The 16,846-nt window shown below is 39.0% G+C and overlaps 1 protein-coding gene across 1 annotated transcript in view; it reads left to right on the forward strand.

Annotated features, from left to right (window-relative positions):
• Window positions 1-16,846, forward strand: part of nfx1 (nuclear transcription factor, X-box binding 1) — a 53,431-nt gene that overhangs the window by 28,328 nt on the left and 8,257 nt on the right. The window contains 10 exon segments of the mRNA XM_055649960.1: window positions 1,244-1,341; window positions 1,795-1,825; window positions 4,354-4,436; window positions 5,091-5,199; window positions 6,606-6,725; window positions 7,663-7,742; window positions 11,028-11,258; window positions 12,885-12,958; window positions 15,587-15,688; window positions 16,793-16,834. Coding sequence (XP_055505935.1) covers window positions 1,244-1,341; window positions 1,795-1,825; window positions 4,354-4,436; window positions 5,091-5,199; window positions 6,606-6,725; window positions 7,663-7,742; window positions 11,028-11,258; window positions 12,885-12,958; window positions 15,587-15,688; window positions 16,793-16,834 — 970 coding nt within the window.

Here is a 16,846-nt window from a genome sequence, read left to right on the forward strand (position 1 = left end):
TCATTTTAAAGACCGCTATCAAGTCCCCCCTTTAACCTTCTGCGCTCCAGAGAATAAAGACCTAACTTATTCAACCTTTCTCTGTAACTTAGTTGTTGAAACCCAGGCAACATTCTAGTAAATCTCCTCTGTACTCTCTATTTTGTTGACATCCTTCCTATAATTGGGCGACCAAAATTGTACACCATACTCCAGATTTGGTCTCACCAATGCCTTGTACAATTTTAACATTACATCCCAGCTTCTATACTCAATGCTCTGATTTATAAAGGCTAGCATACCAAAAGCTTTCTTTACCACCCTATCTATATGAGATTCCACCTTCAAGGAACTATGCACGGTTATTCCCAGATCCCTCTGTTCATCTGTATTCTTCAATTCCCTACCATTTACCATGTACGTCCTATTTTGATTTGTCCTGCCAAGGTGTAGCACCTCACATTTACCAGCATTAAACTCCATCTGCCATCTTTCAGCCCATTCTTCCAAATGGCCTAAATCACTCTGTAGACTTTGGAAATCCTCTTCATTATCCACAACACTCCCCATCTTGGTATCATCTGCATACTTACTAATCCAATTTACCACACCTTCATCCAGATCATTGATGTACATGACAAACAACAAAGGACCCAACACCGATCCCTGAGGCACCCCACTAGTCACCTGCCTCCAACCCGACAAACAACCATCCACCTTTACCCTCTGGCTTCTCCCATTCAGCCACTGTTGAATCCATCTTGCTACTCCTGCATTTATACTCAACAGTTGAACCTTCTTAACCAACCTTCCATGAGGAACCTTGTCAAAGGCCTTACTAAAGTCCATATAGACAACATCCACTGCTTTACCCTCGTCAATTTCCCTAGTAACCTCTTCAAAAAATTCAAGAAGATTAGTCAAACATGACCTTCCAGGCACAAATCCATGCTGACTGTTCCTAATCAGACCCTGTTTATCCAGATGCTTATATATATTATCTCTAAGTATCTTTTCCATTAATTTGCCCACCACTGAAGTCAAACTAACAGGCCTATAATTCCTAGGTTTACTCTTAGAACCCTTTTTAAACAATGGAACAACATGCGCAGTACGCCAATCCTCGGGGACTATTCCCGTTTCTGAATCATTATTTTCTGAATATAATGCTTCCTCTCTGTTATTCGGGTGAATGCTTAACCACAGACATTGCGAAATGAGGCTTCATGTGGAAATTAATACATTGTTTTTACTTGAAATCTAGATGTAATTCATACCTGCAGTGATCTGTGCCATGAAGGTGAATGTGGACCATGTGCAGGAACTTCAAACATTAATTGTCGGTGTGGATTTAAGAAAAAGGTCAGTAAATGCAGAGATGTGTAATGTAATGTATCAATTTAAATTTATTTGCATCATTAGCAATACTAAGGCACTTATGGAATTGAATATTAAATCTGTATAATATTGTTAATTTTGGTGAATGACCTGCAGGAGATGTAGGAAGATTCAAGATCAGCTGCAGTATGTCACATTAAATTACTGAAATTAACAGAATTATAGATGGTAAATAGTTCTAATAAACTGTCTAAACCAAAAAAACATTAAATTGCCACCAATTAAATTAGCATTACTGTCCATTATAACATCAGATTTGCTATTAATCTCCAACTTTGGTTTAAGGTTTGAGACTAAAAAATAACTTGAATATTAGTTGCTCATGATCTTGCAGTTAGCCTGCATAGTTCAATAAAAATAATTTTGAATCAATATTAAGATTTCAGCTTGAGTAATGATTGGTCATCTTCTCCATAGGATGTTCCTTGTGCCAATATCACTAAGGAAGGTAAGCTCTGGGATGTCTAAAGCTTTTCTTTGTTTCATGTGTCTTTTATTTTGGATAAAAAGATGTTCGAAACTTGCCATTTTTTAAATTTAAAGTTATTTAAAATGGGATGAATGGACGTTTGTATTTTAAATTTATCTTTCTCAAACTGATATATTGACAGCAAAGTGATGTAGTAAGTATCGTTGCTGCCTCACTGCACCGGAGACACAGGTTCAATCCTGACCTCTGCTTCTGTCTGTGTAGAGTTTACACGTTCTCCCTGTGCTTTTCTTCCTATGTCCCAAAGATGTGTGGGTTGGTAGACCACAAAAATGTCACTAGGATGTGGATAAATAGAATCTGAAGGGAGTTAATGAGAATATGAGAGTAATCTTTTTAAAAACTGGGATTAATGTAGCATTGGTGTAAATGGATGGGCACTGGTTAGTGTGGACTATACAGGACAATGAGTCTATTTCCATGCTGTCGGTCTCAATGACTTTATGAATGTGATTTTCAGATGAACCAAGTGTCTTCCAGCGCTATTATGAAATTGTTCATGTAAAAGTGCTCATGGCAGTTGAATTACATTTCCTCCATCCATCCCTCTGAGCAGAATTTTATAATATAAAGATTAATTTTGAAAGTTTTGTTCACGCCATCCAGTAAATGTTTAACTAAGGATTTATTGTGGAGAATTGAAAGAATGTACTAATCGCTTTGTATCCATGGATAACGGGATAGAGTATAGGCTTCATGATAGAAGGCAGAACTTAGTGATGGAAGGCCTGTGGCCAGTGGTGTGCCTCGGGGGTCGGTGGTGAGCCTATTGCTGTTTGTCATCTATATCAACAATTTTGGTGAAAATGTACAAGGCATGATTAATAAGTTTGCAGATAGTACAAAAATAGGTGATTTCATAGGCAGTGAAGATGGTTATCAAAAGTTACAGCAAGATTTTGACCAGCTGGCCAAGTGTGGCAGGAAAATGTTAATGAAGTTTTAAGTCATACAAGTGTGAAGGGTTGCATTTTGGAAGTCAAACTAGGATAGGACTTTCACAGTGAACAGCATGACCCTGGGGAATGTTGGAGAGCAGTGGGATCTACAAATACATGTACATAGTTCCCTGAGTGTGGTGTCACAGGTAGATAGATGAAGAATGTTTTTGACACTCAGGGAACTGAGTGTAGAAGTTAGGACGTTATGTTAAAGTTGGTGAAGCCGCACTGGGAGTATTGTGATGTCACCCTACCGTAGGAAAGATGTCATCAAGGTGGAAAGGATGCAGAGAATAATATTGAAGATGTGTTGCCAGGACTTGAGGGTCAGATCTACAGGTCGGAACGCAGGAGGTTGAGGAGTTTAAGGTGAGAGGAGAAAATTTTAATAGGAACCCGAGGGACAACATTTTCAATGAGTTGCCAGAGCAAGAAGTTTAGGCAAATATAGTAAGAACATTTAAAAGACATTTGGACAGATACATGTGGGTAAATGGGACTAGTCTAGTTGAGGCATCTTGATCAGTGTGGATGAGTTTGGTCGAAGAGATTTTGTCTTTACTGTATGATTCAATTACTTAACTCCAAGCTTGCATGCACTGCAATTACATATTATTGTAACTTGTGTTATTTTTACCCCACAACCAACTTCCAAGCAATGCCGCCTAGCTTGGACCTTGCAAGATTTATGAATAGGAAGATTTTGGATAGCTATGGGCAATTACAGGCAAATGGGACTAGCTCAGTATGCCAACTTGGTCGGCATGGAGAAGATGGCCTGAAGGGTCTGTTTCCATGCTGTCTTGTTCTATGACTGGTGTAAGCGGAATTACAGAAATGAACTCCACTTACAGAGCAGGCATCATCACACATTGAGTTTCCATTATTATGTTCACTGATTATGATCTGATGTAAATATAATGGATATTGGGGGATTTCTTTTTAATGTTGCTAAAGTTTGGAAGTGCAATCAAGACTTGTGTACAGAGCAGATTTATAGCTAATTGCAGACAGAGCAGATTTATAGCTAATTGCAGACAGCAGTAAAGTCCTATTGTGTTTTCGACCATGAGGATCCAGGGTACTGATCTGATGGGGAATTTTTTTAAGTGCATTCTACTTGAACTGCTCTATGATTTGTTGATTAATTTTGGAAATACTGCTTAAAGTGAAACATTCTTAAAACTGTTTTATTACATTTCTAAGTATCCACAACTAATATTCTTATGAAATCTTGCATAACAATGCACACATTTAAATTTATTTTGCTCTGCTTCATATACCGAATACCAAATTAACTAGGGTATTTGTTGAGAAATATGGAAGAATTGCCCGTACTTTAGCATTCAAATGTCAGTCTTTCTATCGTTTTACAACATATATTTTGTCATTGTTGCAGATGTTACTAATCCTCTTGTAATGACTGTAATTGTGCCACTGGAAGAGTATTATCCATTATGTAGGACTACGTCTTTTGAAGCTCCTGTATCATATCACTTTTTTGTACAGTATCCTCCCATGCTAAAAATAAATTCTCTTGTATAGCAGATCTGCTGTTCTTATGTGACAAGCGCTGTAATAAGAAGCGTTCTTGTGGCCGCCATAAGTGTAATGAAATTTGTTGTGTGGTAAGTAGAACAAAATATGTTTGAGATGTCATTAATGCTAGTTTTATTTGTTTAATACAAAGTCCAAATATAGTGACACAATAATGTATTATGATAAATATAAACTTTTCTGGTAGTATATGAGTTTTTGACACAATTACTTGTTTTGTGGTGTTCATCTCTTTGTGCTCACCATTATGATGTATCTACCTACTCATTGCTTATCGAAACACAGTTATAACAATAATAAAGAAATACTGAATGACTCCTAAAACAAAAATATGTATTATGTGCATAACACAAAATAATTGTTAAAAAGTTACGGCAAACTGTTAATTTTGAGCATTTGGACTGTTGTGGCAAATGTGCAGAATAACAAAGGTGCAGGACATGTCCCAGCATTTACCCTTTGTTACTCAACATCAACGTACTTTCTATCTGTGCTGCCTACCTTTTCAGCTCTTCGTATGATCATGATGCTGCATGCTGCTTTGTTCTCCCTTGTTTTCTGCTTCATTGAATATTAAACAACTCCTCATATGTTTCTATAAAAGCATTAACTGAACCATTTTAATTCTTCGGATAGGCAGTTTCCACTAAATTTGGAATAGTTTAGACATTGTAAGGCCATTTGTAACATGATCGATTCATTTCCTTCTCATTTTTCTCCCAAAGGACACTGAACACAAGTGCCTTCTTCTCTGTGGACGCAAGCTTAATTGTGGACAACATAAGTGTGAAGAGCCTTGCCACCGTGGAAACTGTCAGAATTGCTGGCAAAGTAGTACGTAGGATGTCATAAATGATGGTTTCATTGTTATTTTAATTTAATATCCATGAACCATGTAATAATTTATTAGGGGTTTTATATTTAATTTGCCCAACACGTACTGGGAAAACAAATACTGATCCCGGGCAACTATTTTGATAAGTACAGTCTAAAATTGCATTAAGGTAATAAGAGACAGATTATCCATTGTAATAACTAATTTTTTTGCAATTTGTGAAGAATTTCATCACAGGATGTTGTACTCTTTTTAATGACTTGGGAGGTGTTCTAAGCTTTTAAATCTGTTACACTGCAGAATTAGGAATTGGTAATATTTGTGAATCTGAGGAGGCACAATCTTCAATTTACTTATAGCAGTAAATAAGGCCTTCAATAATTTTTTAGGTTCTTTATAGTCTGAAATAAAGCTAATGCTTCGAATACACTGTATAATCTACAGCTGGAATGAAGGCAGAAGAAACCTTGTCTGAAAACATAAGGGATAGAAACAGAAGCAGACCAGATTTATCTCAGCCTTAATTTGCTCGATTATCTAATGTCTAAAAATATATTTATCTCTTGTTATTGAGTGACCACATGTTCCCTCCTGGATAGAGCATTTGTAAGAGCCCTACCCAATGGCAAAAAAAGTTTCTTTCCTAAACGATGACTCTTATTTCGAGGCTACGTCCCCAGTTTCTAGAGACCCCAGCCAAATGAACCATCAGCTTTGCACCCACCCTGTCAGGTCATCTCCCGTTCTTCTATCTTAGGACAACATAGTCTACTTGATCTTTCCTCATGCAGTAAACCTGCCATTCCAGGAATCAGTCTATCAATCTGATGAACCTTCATTGTGCTCCTCTGGTGCAAGTATATTCTTCCTTTGGTAGTGAGACCAGACCAGACCAAACTAATATTCTAGATGTGATCTCACTAGGATTCTTTGTACTTAGATGTTGCTATGCTTACCTGCTTTTGCAATAAAAATCAATTACAATTTACCTTTCTTTTTGCTAGCCAAACCCTGTAAAGCCTTTCGGGACAATTAAATTAAATTATATTTTTCTGGCCAAGAATACCACTTGGCTTCTCATGTGGACTATCATTTGCCAAGACAATTCCAAAATCCGTCGCACACGATTCACGTGAAATATCAACATAATCTCCCAAAGTAAATCTCTGCAATTTTATATGCCAGTTCCAGAGAGAAGTGTGGCTAGTTGGTTAAAATTTGAATGGTCTCCTTTCGTATGTTGCTGAAAATTAAAAAAGCATTGGTAATTCTTTAATTTCCTCACTGTGCGTTATTTTGATCAAATATATCCTTTTTATGTGTAAACTACATGTGCTTCCAGTATTTGACTTTACATGCGTTATCACGTTGCTCTCCCACAACTAATTCATCGTTTGCTGTTTAGGTTTTGATGAACTGACATGTCATTGTGGAGCATCTATAATCTATCCTCCAGTGCCTTGTGGTACCAGACCTCCCGAGTGCAAAAACCCATGCATAAGGAAACATGAGTGTGATCATCCAGGTATGGATGAATAATTTCAAGCTGTCTATTAAATTACAAACATTTTGTTATCGTCAGTATTAAAGTTAACATCACATACAATTAAAAAAAAAAAAACCCATAAATTTACAGAAGAATTTGCACAAATCACGAGAAACAATGGGAACGTGCACTGAGCATTGGAAGGGTAGGGACAGAGATGTGGGATTTGTGAGGATAGCACAATGTCATAAAAAATGGAGCTTTGGACAGATTACCTGGAGACAGCAGAGTTCAGAATGAGTTGATTTATGTATGATAGGTTGTGGGTCTCATTACATAGATCATTTTGGGTTTAATCCAGAATTAAATAGCAAATTTATTGCTTGCCCTGATGTGTTTTCAAAGTTAATTGAACCTTTTCATTACCTGTTTATGGAGCCACTTTCTCTTTGGACAAATGTCTTCCGTCCCTTTCCTTCTATTTAACCTTAACAATTATTGGTATTTACTTCACTTCCTTGTGTGGCCCCTCTGGATTAACTGTGGACAATTCACTCACTTACTTCACAGGCTTGCACCAGTCGTCATTCATATGTTCTTTCCAAACCTTGCCCTCTGAAACAAAACCACATTCTCACCAAACTGCATTCTGTTAAAGATTAAAGAGACTCTCTTACTTTATAACTTGGAATCAATGCTGTTCTGATGTTGAAGGATTTTCTCCAGCAAAGCACAATCATACAGGCTGTCGCATTCAAATCCCACACCATGTCTTGATACGATTGTCCCCTACAGACAAGATATATGCAGCCAGTTTCCAGGTTTCCAAAAAGTAGGTTGAGTTAAATGTTAAAAAATATTTATACTTTTCACATTATTCTCTTCAATTGTAACCTTTGTTGTTTACTATAGTAAGTATTGAAGTACATAAATGCTTCAGGATGTCATACATGTGCATTTCCTTCTGCATTTATAGTGTTCCACAATTGCCACTGTGAAGAGAAATGCCCGCCTTGTACCTACCTCACTCAAAAGTTGTGCATGGGGAAACATGAGGTAAGTATAGCTGAAGAAAATGTGACTTGCTGTGAGATTTGGACCTCCACAACATCCAATGCATTTTCTAATGCATTTAAAAGAAAACTGCTAAATTCGCCTCCCTTATATGTATGGCTGTAGCTTTGATGATATTAGATATAATTGAGAATATAATTGAGTGAAAGTGGAGATCTAACTAACTGAGAGATCCATATATAACAACAAAAAGCATTAACATATTTTTTTAAGTCCAATGCAAGAGATATCAAACTGGATGACTAACTCAAAATTCCTACATTCCGGATTCATTAGTGACTTCCAGTGTTGTCCAAGTCAAGTTTGCACATTCTCCCAGCGACCACTGAGCCATCCTGTGCTGGTCTCCTTTCACATCCCAAATGATTGTGGCTTGGTGGGTTAATTGACTACTCTAAATTGCTGTTAGTGGAAGTAACATCTGGGGAGAGTTGACATAGTATGGGAATTAGTGTATGCTTGATGTTCATAGTGAAATCTGTCTGTTCCCGTGTTGTATGGCTCTCTGAACTTTGAGGCAGCACAGATTTTTATGCATGTTTTACGAGAATAGAGTATCGGTCCCGTGTCACACAATGAGAGAAACGTTGATATTGAATACTTTGCATCCATTTTTATAAGAGAGGAACAATACAAATACCTGGAATATAATGGAATATATTATACATTAAGTTCTTCTCCCAAATTATAAATTGAAAGTAAATATGTGGGCATTGAGGAACTAATAGGCTGCTGAATCATTTCCACTCTAAGTAAATGGGAAAATTGCAAATGGTTTATTTATCATTTTATGAAGTACTCAGATTCAGGATTTGTACCAACTAAAGTAGAAAATTTTAAAAGTTATTAGATTATTTAAAAATCCAAGACATTGGACAGTTAATATTAATTTAACATTCAGACACCAGAGACTGCAGATGCTGGAAACGTGAGCATAAAAACCTCATTGGAAAAGTGGATCAGGCAGCATTTCTGGAGAGAAAAGGGCAGATGGTCTGTTTAACCTCATTGCATGGAATTTATTGGAATCGGGGATAATGTAACTGAGCATTAGAACAGAAAAGCACTGGTTTAAGGAAATCAGCCTTAATTAGTGTAGTAGCAAAAACGGCAGGAGCTGGAAATCTGAAAACATACGAAGTGCTGTAAATACTCAGTGATGTGGTCCGATAGCATCTGTAAAATGAAAAAGAGTTGATGATTCATTTTAATGTAAGGTCATCAGCCTGAAACACTAACTTTCTTGGCAAATGTCTCTGACCTACTGGTTTTGTCCAGCATTTCAATTTTAATCTCATCTGAAATTTGTGAAAAAATCATGTCTGACTCATTTTTAAGAATAAATTTACGAACATCACTAACATGCTGGATTTAGCATGAAGACACAAACTGCAGTTGCTGGTATCTGGAATAAAAAGAACACTGGAAGAACTCAGCAGATCAAGCGGCATCTGTGGAGGATTTATCACCTAGCAGCATCTATCCCACCAACCATCATAATCGTAACTTATTAGCCAAGTATGTTTTGCAACATACGAGGAATTTGATTTGCCATAGCCATACCAAAAAAGCAACAAGACACATAACCACATAAAAAATTGACATAAACATCCACCGCAGCGACTCCTCCATGTTCCCCACTGTGATAGAAGGCAATAAAGTCTTATCTCCTTTCTTCCCGCGGTTGGGGCAGTCTAAATTCCCGCATCGGGGTGGTCGAAACTCCTGCGGCTTGGAGTCCTTGAAGTCGGTCCCTAACCAGGGACCACGAGCTTCACAATGTTAAAGTCCGCAGGGTGGAGCACTAAAGGCCGACCCCTGGCAAAGGGATCGTCCGCTCCAAGATCCACAGGCTCTGGTTTTGGAACTCTGGAAGTCCCAAACAAGAGACCGCCAACCCCACGATGTTCGGCTGCAGTGCAGACGGAGATATGACACGGAAAAAATCACATCGGAGTTTCCCCCACCATCCCCCACAAATACAAAACTAAAGATAAATTAAAACATACATTTTACAACAAACTAAAAGCACAAAGAAGGAAAAAGACGAAGACAGACCGCTGGCAAGGCAGCCGTTGTGTGCCTGCTGGTGGTGTGGGATCGCCGCCTCATCAACAGAGTCTGTCCCTTCCTTTGTTTTTTAGTATGTGTTAAATGTATGTTTTATTGTTCTTCAGCTTGTTCGACTATGTGTGGAAGAAGTTTGAGGCCTGGGTGGGAATGTGGGGAATCCGCTGTGGTGGATGTTTATGTTAACTTTAATGTATTTGTGTGTCTTGGTGCTTTCTTTTAGTATGATTGTATGATAATTCGAGTTTCACAGTGGGGGAAAAACTTTTTTTTAATCTCTTCAGCTCGACGGAGATGCAATATTATTCCGTATCGTATCTCCGTCCGCACTGCGGACTAGCATAGAGGAGTTGGTGGCCTCTCCGGGAGTCATCTTTGGGAGCTCTGACTGCGGGAGCTGGCGGTCCCAGTCGGGGATCGACCTCAGAGCACAGTTCCTGGTTAGAGACCGACTTCAGGAGTTCCAAGCCGCAGGAGCTACGACTGCCCCCGATGCGGGGGCTTCAATCGTCGGCTGTGGGAGCTTCGATTGCCCCGACTGAGGATGGTTCGACTGCAGGAGAATAAAGAGGAAGAAGTTTGGACTTTATTGCCTTCAATCACAGTGAGGAATGTGGGGAATCCGCTGTGGTGGATATTTATGTTAACTTTAATATATTTGTGTGTCTTGGTGCTTTCTTTTAGTATGATTGTATGATAATTCGAGTTTCACTGTACCTTAATTGGTACATGTGACAATAAACTGACCTTTGATAAATACTGGCAATCTTTCCGTTCCCCTTCAGTCTCCTGATTTAGGATCTTGATACAATGTCGATTTACACTCTTTTGCCTCCACCTGTGCTACTTGACCCACTGAGTTCTTCCAGCTTTCTGTCTTTAACGAATTTCTATTGAATGGTGTCTCCAAGGACCCTCCTAAAGCTTTGTAGAAGTGATTATATGTATATGCAAAAATGAAAGTATAGACATTTGGGAAAACCTTGGGTTAATAATTGGTTGGGAGTAAATAAACAGAAGTATGGGGAAAAAAAACATATTGATAGTTTCTGACAAGTTGTGTTGTCCTATTTGATTTTGCAAAATGCATCAGCACGCAAGGATGGCTGTTTGGAAACTTGCATGTGAATGATGGTGCAAGTGCCATATCTGTGGATTTGTTGGTGCATGGATTTAATACAGTGCTTTTATTTCCAGATGCGAAGCAACATTCCTTGTCACATTTCTGGCATTTCCTGTGGGTTTGCGTGTAACAAACTCTTGCCTTGTGGAATGCACAAATGTAAGAAGATTTGTCATAAAGGCGACTGTGGTACTGAGGAGCAATGTAAACAGCTATGTATCATTCCACGACCTGACTGTAATCATCCATGTTCGTCTCCATGCCACCCAGGTTCACCATGTCCGAAGGTACCATGTCATGCAGAGGTATGATCGCAAAGCATTGTTACTGTTCAAAAAATCAAATAAGTCTTTTGAATGAGAAAAATTGTATTTGAATAATATCTGGTGACATCTCAAGGAACATTGAAGACCATGTGTGACATTTTGAATTGTATTCCATGTTGTTTTGCAAGATAGCATACCAGCCAATGTACCTATTTGGCAAATGAAGATTACATTATTTTCTGAGGAAGGAATTCCAGCCAGGAGGCAAGGAGAAATTCTATTCATCCCAGGGCAGGCAAATAGGTCCTTGTTTAACATCTCCAAATACATGGTCAGGGTTCCCAGAACTAGAGGACCTAGATTAAGGTAAGAGGGAGGAGATTTAAAGGGAATCCATGTGGTTAATATTCCACACAGAGTAATTGGTATCTAGACTGAGCTACCATGGGAGGTGATGGAGGTTGGAACAGTAACAACATCGAAGAGGCATCTGGACAGGCACCTGAATGAGCAAGGAATAGCATGACATGGAATTAAGGCAGTAAGTGGAATTAGTGTAAATTGTCATGATGGTTGGCATCGATGCAGTGGGCTGAAGAGTCTGCTTCTATGCTGTACAACTGTGACTAAAACTCCAATAACCAGGCATGCTTGGTGGTGACATAGAAACATAGAAAAATAAGTGCACGAGTAGGCCATTCGGCCCTTCGAGCCAGCACTGCCATTCAATATGATCATGGCTGATCAACCGAAATCAGTACCCCATTCCGGCTTTTTCCCCATATCCCTTGATTCTCTTTGCCCTAGGAGCTAAATCTAACTCTCTCTTGAAAACATCCAGTAAATTGGCCTCCACGGCCTTCTGTGGCAGAGAATTCCACAGATTCACAACTATCTGGGTGGAAAAAGTTTTTCCTCATCTCAGTCGCATTAAGGCACAACATTTTCAGGTTTTTTTAATCTCCCTTCTAACTTTTGCTTCTGTCCTTTTAAGGCCCTCTGTCACATTAGTTCCCATCCCCCCTGCCAGGTGTGGGTTAGGATTAGGGTGACCTTTCCTACATTCTCTTTCCTGTTAACTGCACGCAAACGCTTCCATGTTGTTGACTCCACCCCCCCACAATGCTGCCAGATTTTCCAGGCTATATTATTTTTATTGATAACTTCAGTACACTTTTAATTTCACTTTTTTAGATGTTACTTACTATTATAAAACAAAATCCATTGAACCAACTAAGTTTAAAGAGAGCATAGGAAGCAGGGTCCTAGTGAGTGGAAAGGGAACACAACAAACATCACCTGCTGAGTCAGATGCTGATCCACAGGGATCCCTAAATAGTCAAAGAGCAAATTGTTAGAGTATCGCTGTATGGTACATTGTAACCTTCCACCAGGCTCACCAGAGGCATGTGCAAACTCATGGGCCTGGATTATCTTTTGTTTTGAAGAGTTGTAATGGGGTGTAACAAAATCGAAGTTGAACAAAATTATTACATTAACTGACTCCAGCATTATGTAGTCAGATTTTGAGTGTTTTAACAACAGGGAAACTATGTGACTGAAATCTAGTTTAACACTTAAAATAATCAAATTATCAATGAGTTAGTTGTATATTTTACATTTTTTAATTTAGTATTGCTAACTATTGCAGCTGTTGTATTTCAGGTGATATTATGTTGCAGTTGTCAACGAAGAAAAGAGGTCATGATTTGCAGTGAAGCTTCCAGTAATTACCAGAGGTTTGTGTTGTTTCCAGAATGAAATATTGAATACGAAGCCTAATTAATTGATGAGTAACTGATAGTTTGGGGCAGGGAGTGTTAAGGAACAGTATCTCCGTGATGGATTCTTAGTGCAGCTTGTAATGAACTTGATTTGATAAGGGAACTCGAGGTAAAAGAGCCATTAGTAGGTAGTGACCATAATATGATAAGTTTTAATCTACAATTGGAGTGGGAGAAGGGTAAATCAAAGGTGTCAGTATTACAGTTGACCAAAGGGGACTATGGAGCCATGAGGGAGGAGCTGGCCAAAGTTGACTGGAAAGATACCTTAGCAGGGAACAACAATGGCAGGTATTTCTGGGAATAATACAGAAGGTGCTGGATCAGTTCATTCCAAAGAGGAAGAAAGATTCCAAGGGGAGTAAGGGGCGACCGTGGCTGACAAGGGAAGTCATATAAATAAAGGAGAAGAAGTATAACATAGCAAAGGTGAGCGGGAAGCCAGAGGATTGGGTAACTTTTAAAGAGCAACAGAAGATAACTAAAAAGACAATACGGGGAGAAAAAATAAGGTACGAAGGTAAGCTAGACAAGAATATAAAGGAGGATAGTAAAAGCTTCTTTAGGTATTGAAGAGGAAAAAATTAGTTAAGACCAAAGGTGGACCATTGAAGACTGAAAAAGGTGAATTTATTATGTGTTACAAGGAAATGGCAGATGAGTTGAACAAGTACTTTGGATCTGGCTTCACTAAGGAGGACACAAACCTGATGTAATAGTGGCCAGAAGATCTAGGGTGACGGAGGAACTGAACGAAATGCACATTAGGCAGGAAATGGTGTTGGGTAGACTGAAGGCTGATAAATCCCCAGGGCCCGGTGGTCTGCATCCCAGGGTACTTAAGGAGGTGGCGCTGGAAATCGTGGATGCATTGGTGATCATTTTCCAATGTTCTATAGATTCAGGATCAGTTCCTGTGTATTGGAGGGTAGCTAATGTTATCCCACTTTTTAAGAAAGACGGGAGATGGAAAACAGGAAATTATAGTCCAGTTAGCCTGACATCGGTGGTGGGGAAGATGCTGGAGTCAATTATAAAAGATGAAATAACGGCACATTTGTATAGCAGTAACAGGATTGGTCCGAGTCAGCATGGATTTACAAAGGGGAAATTATGTTTGACTAATCTGCTGGAATTTTTTAAGGATGAAACTAGGAAAATGGACATGTGAGAGCCAGTGGATTTAGTGTACCTGGACTTTCAGAAAGCACTTGATAAGGTCTCACAGAGGAGATTAGTTGGCAAAATTAGGGCACATGGTATTGGGGGTAGAGTGCTGACATGGATATGAAATGAGTTGGCAGACAGGAAACAAAGAGTAGGGATTAACGGGTCCCTTTCAGAGGCAGCCAGTGACTAGTGGGGTACCACTTCATTGCTGGGACTGCTGCTATTCACAATATATATTAATGATTTAGATGAAGGGATTACAAGTAACATCAGCAATTTGCAGATGACACAAAGCTGGGTTGCAGTGTGAACTGTGGGGAGGATGGTTTGGCAAAGGCCAGAGATAGACAAAAGGTGTGAGATAGATAGAAGAGTTACGAATTGTGAAGCCAGAGAAGGAATGGAGGTGGAAGGGGAAGGGGAGAGGACAAAACTGTGTGAGCCCAGGTGAGGCACAGGGAAGAGAAGGGAGTAAGAAAAGCTGAGGATGTGAAGGAGGAGTGGCGGGAGGGTTTGGTTAGTTACCTAAAGCTGAAGAATTCAATATTCATACCTTTGCGAATCTTGCTTGTTTTTATCTGCACTTTCTCTAACTGTTAATGCTATAATGCTGCCACACAGTATTCTGCACTCTGGTATTTTTCATGTCATGGGAGTAGAAGTTGGCCATTCAGTCCACTGAGTATAATAATGACTGATCTATCTTTCCCTCACAACCCCATTCTCCTGCCTTCTCCCCATAACATTTGACACCCTTACTAATCATAAACCTATCAATCTCTGCTTTAAAAAAAATACCCAAAGACTTGGCCTCCACAGCCATCCGTGGCTTTTCTCTTTGCCCTTGTTGGTACTTGTGTGCAGCTTGTTTGTGTCCATGCATGATTTGACTGGATAGCACCAAAAAAAAGTTTTCACTCTCTTCGACAATAATAATAAACCAATACCGATGCCATGTTTAAGCTATAAATAATAATAAAAGGATATGAAAGCTTTTAACATTGATTCCAAGGTAATGTTTGTGGTGGAAGTTCATAATTGTCTCGCCACTTAACTGTGGCCTTGTTAATCTGATACCTTGGCTAGGCATGTCCACAGTCCCCTATTTAGCTACTTGTCAGTGAATAAGTATTGCTCACTGATGCAACTTAGGCTAAAGCTGGCCCATCTCCATATTACATGTTATATCCTCAATCATTTCGGGTAATATCACGTGATACACATTGAGAATGTTCGAAATGATCACATTCTGTAAATCTTTAAAACATCAGATGGTAATGTAATATTTCTGCAAATGAATTTGATTATATTCCCTGACTGCTTGTGATTTTTTTTCACTTGTAAAAATTATGACTTGCAATAAGTGATGTTATGTCGCCTAGTTTTATGTTGTTTTGCTTGTTCTCGTTGTAGAATAACTGCTATTTCCATGGCTAGTAAACTCTCTGATATGCAACTTGGAGACACTGTGGAAATCAGTCGACTTGTTTCTAAGAAAGAAATTAAACAAACCAGGTAAATCAATCTTGAACAGTGTGGGTAGTCTCAGAACACAAGCTATAAGGGAATAGTTTCATTGGTAGTAATTTGGCAATCTGAGAGTATAAACTGAAAGTAATTACAAACGACAAACCATATTTTGTCAATTTATTGGACTGTATAATCAGAGTGAGCCAGATCATTTTTGTATTACTCTCAATATACATGTTTGGTGCTTGGAGTTTAATGCAGATAAGTGCGAGGTGTAGCATTTTGGGAAGTCAAACCAGGGCAGGACTTTCACAATGAATGGTAGGGCCTCTATACAGCAGTGGGATCCAGGAGTACAGGTACATAGTTCTCAGAAAGTGGCATCACGGGTGGATGGGATGGTACAGAAGGGTTTTGGAACATTGACCTTTATCAGTCAGGGTATTGAGTATAGAAGTTGGGATGTTATATCTTGGTTATACAAGACATTGGTGCAGCCACATTTGGAGTACTGTGTTCAGTTTTCGTCACTCTGCTATAAGAAATATATCATTTAGCAGATTTACGAGGATGTTGCTAGGACTTGAGGAGCTGATCTACAGAGGTAGAGGTTGGGCAGGCTAGTACTATACCTAGGTTCACACAAGGCCAAGGGGTGATCTGACAAAGCTGTATAAAATCATGAGGTGAATGGATGGGATCAATGCTGTCTTTTATCAAGGGTTGGGGAATCAAACATGTGAGGACATGGGTTTATAGCAAGAGGGGCAAGAATTAATAGGAACCTGGGGAGGCAACCTTTTAACTGCAATGTTGGTGTTTATGTATGGAATGAGCTGCCAGAGCAGTTAATTGAGATATGATAACAGCATTTAAAAGAAACTCGGGACAGGTAAGAAAAGTTTGGAGGGATGGGCCAAAGACAGGCAGATGGGATTAGCTTAGATGGGGCATCTTGGTCGACATGGTCAAGTTGGGCCAAAGAGCCTGTTTCCATAGCCTATGACTACTATTTATAGCGAACCCTATTGTTCTGACATGAGCACATTTTGCAAATTTGTATGGGTCATTAAGTTAATGTTCATGTTGGAAACATAGTTCAAGGGTCAAATGGCTATCGGGTAATTAAATTGCTGCTTTTCCTTGCAGATTGGAATGTGATCACGAATGTGCAACACTGGAGAGAAACAGGTGTGTTCTGAA

Source organism: Leucoraja erinacea, chromosome 2, assembly GCF_028641065.1.
Source record: "Leucoraja erinacea ecotype New England chromosome 2, Leri_hhj_1, whole genome shotgun sequence".
Classification (NCBI taxonomy): Eukaryota; Metazoa; Chordata; class Chondrichthyes; order Rajiformes; family Rajidae; genus Leucoraja; species Leucoraja erinaceus.